The sequence below is a fragment of the Galendromus occidentalis genome, unplaced genomic scaffold (genome assembly GCF_000255335.2).
Source record: "Galendromus occidentalis unplaced genomic scaffold, Mocc_1.1 scf7180000076951, whole genome shotgun sequence".
NCBI lineage: Eukaryota > Metazoa > Arthropoda > Arachnida > Mesostigmata > Phytoseiidae > Galendromus > Galendromus occidentalis.
Window position 1 is genome coordinate 647328 of NW_003804940.1, and position 6855 is coordinate 654182.

Genomic DNA, 6855 nt, shown 5'->3' on the forward strand with positions numbered 1-6855 from the left:
TAAAACACTTCCTCCTCACTCACCCCTTCAAATGCCGATGTGTAGCATCAGAGACGTAGGTGACATTTTTGGAATGCGGCCCCTTGCAAGTAATGCAAGTCGTTCGCTAAAATGAGCTGTTCGGCAGTGTTCCATGAGTACGACCGATGAGCTTATACTGTAACCGGAGGAGCGAGAAGGTTTTCCTCTTGATTCCGGAGCGATATACTTGATTAATATATAGGAAACCCGCATTGATTCGAATAAGGCTTTGATTCACCGAAACAATTCGATCAGTCAGGGCGACAGTGAGCCTTTCTCCCAACTTTTGTTCGACATTCGAGTCATGTTCGCTACGGGGAACTGCCCGACGTGTTCATCATCGAGAAGTTCAGAATATCAGCATGGCATGACATAAATATACTAATTAATGATTACGCCGGATTTCGCAGTCGTGTTCCACAATAGACGCCGACGATCACGACGATATCAGATCCAGAAGAGCAAAACTTCCCTCAAATTGGAATGGGGCTTTGTTCAAGAAAAGGTCGGTGTTCCACGCGAATCAACGCCGTCGCCGATAAGGCGGTTTTTACAATAGACGTCGCCGTTTCTGCCAACAGTTTTCATGCATGCTGCCTTGAATCGGCTGGAAACAATAAATCATGTCCGTCGATGAAGAGTATCTGACTGAGCTTGCTAGGCGATGAAAATAAAACCAGTTATAGCGGGTACATCACGGACCAGTTCCGCCGTTGTAACCGCAGGAAATCTGGAAAACTCGACGTTTCTGTGCCTTGTAACGGGTTGACCACTATACGGCACGTCGGTGAATTTAGCGATCGTATCGTCAGAGGGGCCGTCCATGACGCTAGGAGATATTCCTCATTTGATCATCATCATCGGCGACAGAGAGTCGCAGGGTTAGCACGTTCGGGCGGCAAGTCAACGTCACGAACCAGCCACGCTCTTCCTCTGTGAATGGAACCGGTCCCTAGAAGATCGTCTCCGGTCACCGCGGCATTCATCTTTATTTGGTTTCTGGTCGACTTCATTCGTCCTCGACATTAGCGTATTGTTTTCGCTCACCCGCTCGATTCAAATCACCACTGTCCTGAAATCTGTGTCCATTCGACACAGGTCACACTTTGCGGCTCAGTTCTGCTCGTCGTTAAACGGGTTTCAGATCGGATCAAATTTGATCAAGGACGCCATTGTGAATCATCGTGGTCTGACTTCGGGTACTTCGAATAATTTTCTGCGAGGACTTCTGAGGAAAAAGAAATATCATTTTCTGCGATGACTTCCATTCGGTCGATTCGTGCATCTTGTGCGGCTATCGGTGGTCGTTCTGTGCTTAATTTGTTCCCGCTGAAGTCGTATCGTCTCGATATAGTAACCGGAAAATGTTCGCATGCCACAAAGTTCCCTAAGCTCTTTTCTGTGGTCAGCTCCTGCTGCAGCCTCAGCTGGTCTTCAAGGGACCTCAATAACACAGCTCGACAGCCAAATCGTTACAAAGAAAGTGATAGCTATTTCGGGGTAGACCGGGGGCGCTGAATCCGAATTTCATAACAGTTTTTCTCCATCAGGTCTAGTTTTTCCGAAATTTCAATTTTTCGATTTTTTGCCATTTTTCGTCTTCAAAAAATTCTAGCTCCGCCCCTGAGTGGACTAGATCGATGAAACTTTGGTGGCGGATAGACCTCGGTTGGGGCTACACCTGGCCGAGTTTTGGTGCAATTCGTCGCAGTGGTCTCTGAGCTAGAGCCATCGGAAACAAAAAAAAATAAGAAAAAAGTGGGAGAGGGACCTCTTAAAACGCACTTGACGGAAAAACTAGGACCTTTGAAGCGGTCTGACCTCGACAATTCGATAGAGGAGGCTTTTACGAGCATTTTGAGACCAAGCAGAGCAAAATCGGTCGGTCCGTTCAGTTTTTTATTCGCAAAAACATTGAAAATTTCAAAACGCTTAAAAGTCGGAATTCGTCTGTGCCGACTTTTAAGCTTTCGAATACGTAGCCCAGAAGCTCCGTCCCGTGAGCAGACAGAAACTGCTAGCGGGAGTGCTCAACGGGCCGCAGATCCGGCGACTCATGAAGGACCCAAACTTCATCGAATCGATCAACCCGGAGGAAGCCGCCGCCTGGGAATCCTTCGTCTCAGTCGCCACGAACTTCTTGGGGAACACGAGAGCTTCCAACTACGTGGAGTTGGTGCAGAGACTTGTAGAAAGCTTCCGCATTCTCGGATGTAGAATGAGTATCAAGGTTCATTATCTCCACGCCCACCTTGATCTATTCCCTGAGAATTTAGGGTCAATGAGCGACGAGCAAGGCGAAAGGTTCCATCAAGACATCAGCACCATGGAGGAGCGATACCAAGGGAGGTGGGATGAGTCTATGATGGCAGACTATTGCTGGAACCTCATGAGGGAAGCCCCTGATCGACCACATTCCAGACAATCGCTGACGGCTCGATTTGATGCGGATTGATCGACCTCGCTGATTTTACGGAAGATTCCAACGGCCCAACGGTCGAAGCTTCTGCTTAAAAGCCGGAACAGACGAATTCCGACTTTTAGGCGTTTTCAAATTTTCAATGTTTTTTGCGAATAAAAACTGAATGGATCGACCGATTTTGCTCTGCTTGGTCTCAAAATGCTCGTAAAAGCCTCCTCTATCGAATTGTCGAGGTCAGACCGCTTCAACGGTCCTAGTTTTTCCGTCAAGTGCTTTCTAAGAGGTCCCTCTCCCACTTTTTTCTTCTTTTTTTAGTTTCCGATGGCTCTAGCTCAGAGACCACTGCTACGAATCGCACCAAAACTCGGCCAGGTATAGCCCCAACCGAGCTCTATCCGCCACCAAAGTTTCATCGATCTAGTCCACTCAGGGGCGGAGCTAGAATTTTTTAAAGACGAAAAATGGCAAAAAATCGAAAAAGTGGAATTTCGGAAAAACTGGACCTGATGGAGGAAATCTGTTAAGAAATTCGGATTCAGCGCCCCCGGTTTACCCCGAAATAGCTTTCACTTTCTTTGTAACGCGAAAAAAGTTTTTTTTTGTCGAGCTGTGTAATCGTTGAGAAAACATGGCACACGCAACAAGCGGTGAAAAACCCCCTCAATATCATTTCCGAATCAGTCGCCCCGGGAGCAACAACCGAGAGCGTCGTATTTTTGATTTATCCCATTTCTCCCGAGCGCGAACCTTGAGCTCTAACTATAGCCTTCTCGTTCCTAGCTAAGATCAAAATTGATTTTAGTCTCTGGCGGGAAATATCGACGAACGAAACGAAACCATTGAACCTCTCCCTGTTTCAAGGATCGATGCTCGTCGCTTCACCCCATTCGAGCGGCCCGAAGTCAATCACAACAAGATGACAAGGCTCTGTCAATAAGAGCATGCTCCTTAAGATTCCAGTTGGACATTATTACGCCGAACGCGTCGTAGAGAATTTGGACAGAGTTCATGGAAACGTTGGAGGTGTTCGCTAGCCAAGTCGTAATAAGCTTCTCTTTCCGATCCGGATGCCCCCGATGGTCATCCGACCGCTGAGAGGGTATATAAGCTTCGAACAATGGAGGCATTTACAGAACTTTGGGTCGCTGCGTCAAAGAATAACAAGATGCGTTGTCTCGCTGCCGTGCTCCTTCTTGTGGCGTCTGTGTCCGCGCAGAAATACGCTCAACCTGAAGTTTACGGACCCCCCACACCCTACACGTACGGATACTCTACTCAAGATGTGGAAGGTAAGGACCGACGTCTCTGACTGACTGAGAGAATCAACGGAATGGAAATTCAGCATTCAGCTTCATCTCAGAATTCGTGTCTTCCGTGGAAAATCAGTGCTCCGAGTTCGAACTAGAGTTTGAGCGTGGATCCTCGGTTTCCCATTGGACGTTACGTTTCTTCCTCATTTGGCTCCCTCTCCCGCCAGGATCTTCTTCCGCGGAGGAAAGCTCTGACGGCACTGGACGCGTCACCGGAAAATACACGATCTCGCTCGCCGACGGTCGACAGAGAACCGTGAGCTATTACGCGGACGAGACCGGCTTCCACGCTGACGTCGTCACCAACGAACTCGGAACCGAATCCAAGAACCCTGCCGATGTTACGATTCAATCGTCCGCTCCCACAGGACCCGAGGCCGCCTTTGCTTTCGAATCTCAACGATTGAAAGCTCGTTCCACTTTCGCTGCTCCCGTATATCTTCCTGCCCCGGCCGCTCAAGGTTTCGCCGCCCTCCGTCCCGTACGAGGCGCTTTCTACAAGAGGAGAGCCTAAGCACGTTGTTAGCAAACACTTCCCTCTTGACTGCAGGTGTCGTTAACTGTTTACCTACGCAGGCATGTGGAAAGGCGCGATGGGAACTATCGTTCCCACAAATATTTATTGCTTTTCATCAGCCTTCCAGCGTATATCGCTGAACTCTTCGCCCTCGGTGCCAAATATTTTATCGTGTTCCCCCCTCTTGAGAAGTTCCTGGTTTACTCAAGCGCTTCCCTCTGTCAATATTTCCCCTATCCTGGTACTCGCCACAATTCCCGGCCCGAATAAATTTTCTTCCTTATGCAATCGATTTATTTCAGCGCTTCGTCCTCTATCATCTCTCTCGAATTTCAGTTGGAGCGGAGTTCGGGAGTCCCCATACTTCTGCCAAATCCGTTTCTGGTAGCCGTCGACTTTTCTAGCTTGAATACTCTCCCAAGTGATATGTCACCCTCTCAGCACAGTCGACGAAGTCGAGTTTTTCAGTCACTAGTTACTAGTCATCAGTTTTTTTCTCCTCCTGGCGAATGTTAGGCTCATAATAATTCCGCGGACAGTGGTATGTTCGTTTGAAGAATTCCCTCTTGTGAGAAAAAGGCCAGGTGAGTCCAGACGTCGACTCTGCGAATTTCCCATCGGCCGAGCGGCTGGGCGCTCGAGCGGCCGAACGGGGGAAGGAATTTCGAGAAAAAGTTCTGCGGCCGGCTGTTGTGGCTCGGACACCACTGCTGTATAATGGAAGCTTATCCTGTCTCATCTTCCTGCGCGAAGTTCGCCTGCCCGTCCATCCGTTGGCGCGCCCGTCCGTCCCCATTCCGCCTGCCCGCACATGTTCGGTCGTGTCTTGCTCTCCATCTTTTTTTTTCCACATTAATAACCCGTTGCGCGAGCGCGCACGCAGCAAGTTCCCTGATCTTGTTACACCCCGCAATGCAAACAGTCGCTTGGTCGGGGCGCCCACCCTCGCCAGCGTTCGTCCCACTGTTTAGTTGCCGGTCCCCGTAGCTGATGCCGCTGCTGTCGTCGTCTCTACTTGAGAAGCAATTTCCTTTTCGTACGTTTGCCGCAGCCCGTGAGTTCGTTCCTTCTGTCCGTGCACTGGTTCCCATAGGCTCTCTTCCGTTCGGGCGGACGGACGGGCGGCAGGCAGGCTTGCTGAGCGGCCGGCGGGCTGACGGACGGACGGGCGGGCGGTTGCGAATTGTGGGATGGATGCTGGCGCGCTTCCCAGCATCTCGTCTGGGTTCCAGGCCATCTGTCCGGCCGCTACAAGCGCTGCCGCTCGAGGGATGCACATCTCGTCGATGATGACGACTGCTCTATATTTACCCTACCAGCACCACGAACTCATGCTGCCCGCAGCATAGTATTGGCCGCAGACACAGTCGCGCACATTCATAGAGCACCATCCGGTGTTTCTTTTCCTGTCTCTTTCCTTTGCCGGTGTTGGCCACCGAACGTTGTCAGGAGGGCTGACCGTCCCCTCACTCCGTGATTTCGGCACGGATTCCATCGAGACTCGCATCGTGGACCTCCCTCGGTCCTATCCTGAGGTGGGCTCCAGAAAGCAATCCAGACCTCATACGTCCATGTGCGTACGCGAGCTTTCTTCAAACGAACCCGGCTCCTCGTTTTTTTGCGGAGCGCCGAGTCGCAGGGAATAATCGGAGATCTGCGTGAGAAAAGTTTCGGCGCAGGGAGAAATCGATAAGCGGTGGATGGCCAGACTCGACGAACAAACCGGCATTGGGCTCCTCCGGGAGACAGCCAGTGCCAGATGACACGTTCGTCGTCCGTCTCTATAAATACCCGAGGCCCGACTCAACAGTGGTCAGGAAGGAGAGGAAAAGTAGGAGGAGACCCAAGACGTCCATTCGACAGGCGACAAGGAGCAACTCGTCCGAACTCGTGACCGTGCTCGAATCAAGTATCCAGAGCTTGAATGAGATATTTCAGAATGAGTTCGCTAAACCTTGTCTTGCGCTCTGCTCGTCTCGGGCGATTTCCACTGAACGGGGGGAGAACTAACAATGGAAAGAATGCGTTGAATGACAGTCTATTTCAACGAGCCAACAGCTCGAGGAAAGTTTCACGCGTAGTTTCCCCGATTCGCAGACGATCCGCTCCTGGGAGTTTTTAGAGCTGGAATTTTTCTTCCTCAAACCTTCTACTCCACGTTGATTTTTTAAGGATCTCCTCCCCTCGCGAACTCGGTTCTATGAGTGCTAGGTAGTTTTCTTCCAAGAGTTCTTAGGGCCGACAAAATTTGTTTCCTACATGTTTCGTTGGATGTGGACGGACCACATGCGCGATCCGATTCGAATTCCATCTGTGTTTATGTCTCTGACCGATCTATTGAGTAAGAAAATTCGACGACGTTCGATGCTCTCCGAACGTCGTATAGGTTAGAGACGCGAGAGCCCACGAATCATCGCTCCGAGTCGAGTGTCAAAAGCCGGCGAACATTCGAACGTTGGGAATATTTTTCATTATCGAAGCTCAGCAACAGTCCTCGCGGGGCGGGGTCGACGGGCACCGCGCGCATGGCTTGCATGGATATCGACTACCCACGTTAAGACCAATGCGCAGCTGTAGTCTTTTTG

General features: G+C 50.3%; 1 protein-coding gene across 1 annotated transcript; it reads left to right on the plus strand.

Annotated features, from left to right (window-relative positions):
• The first annotated feature begins 3608 nt into the window (after nucleotides 1-3608).
• LOC100903928 (cuticle protein 10.9) lies at nucleotides 3609-4280 on the plus strand. The gene is made up of 2 exons (XM_003740507.2): nucleotides 3609-3732; nucleotides 3921-4280. Exons 1-2 carry the CDS (start codon nucleotides 3609-3611, stop codon nucleotides 4265-4267), a joined length of 471 nt encoding a protein of 156 aa, XP_003740555.1. The 3' UTR covers nucleotides 4268-4280.
• Nucleotides 4281-6855: the final 2575 nt, after the last annotated feature.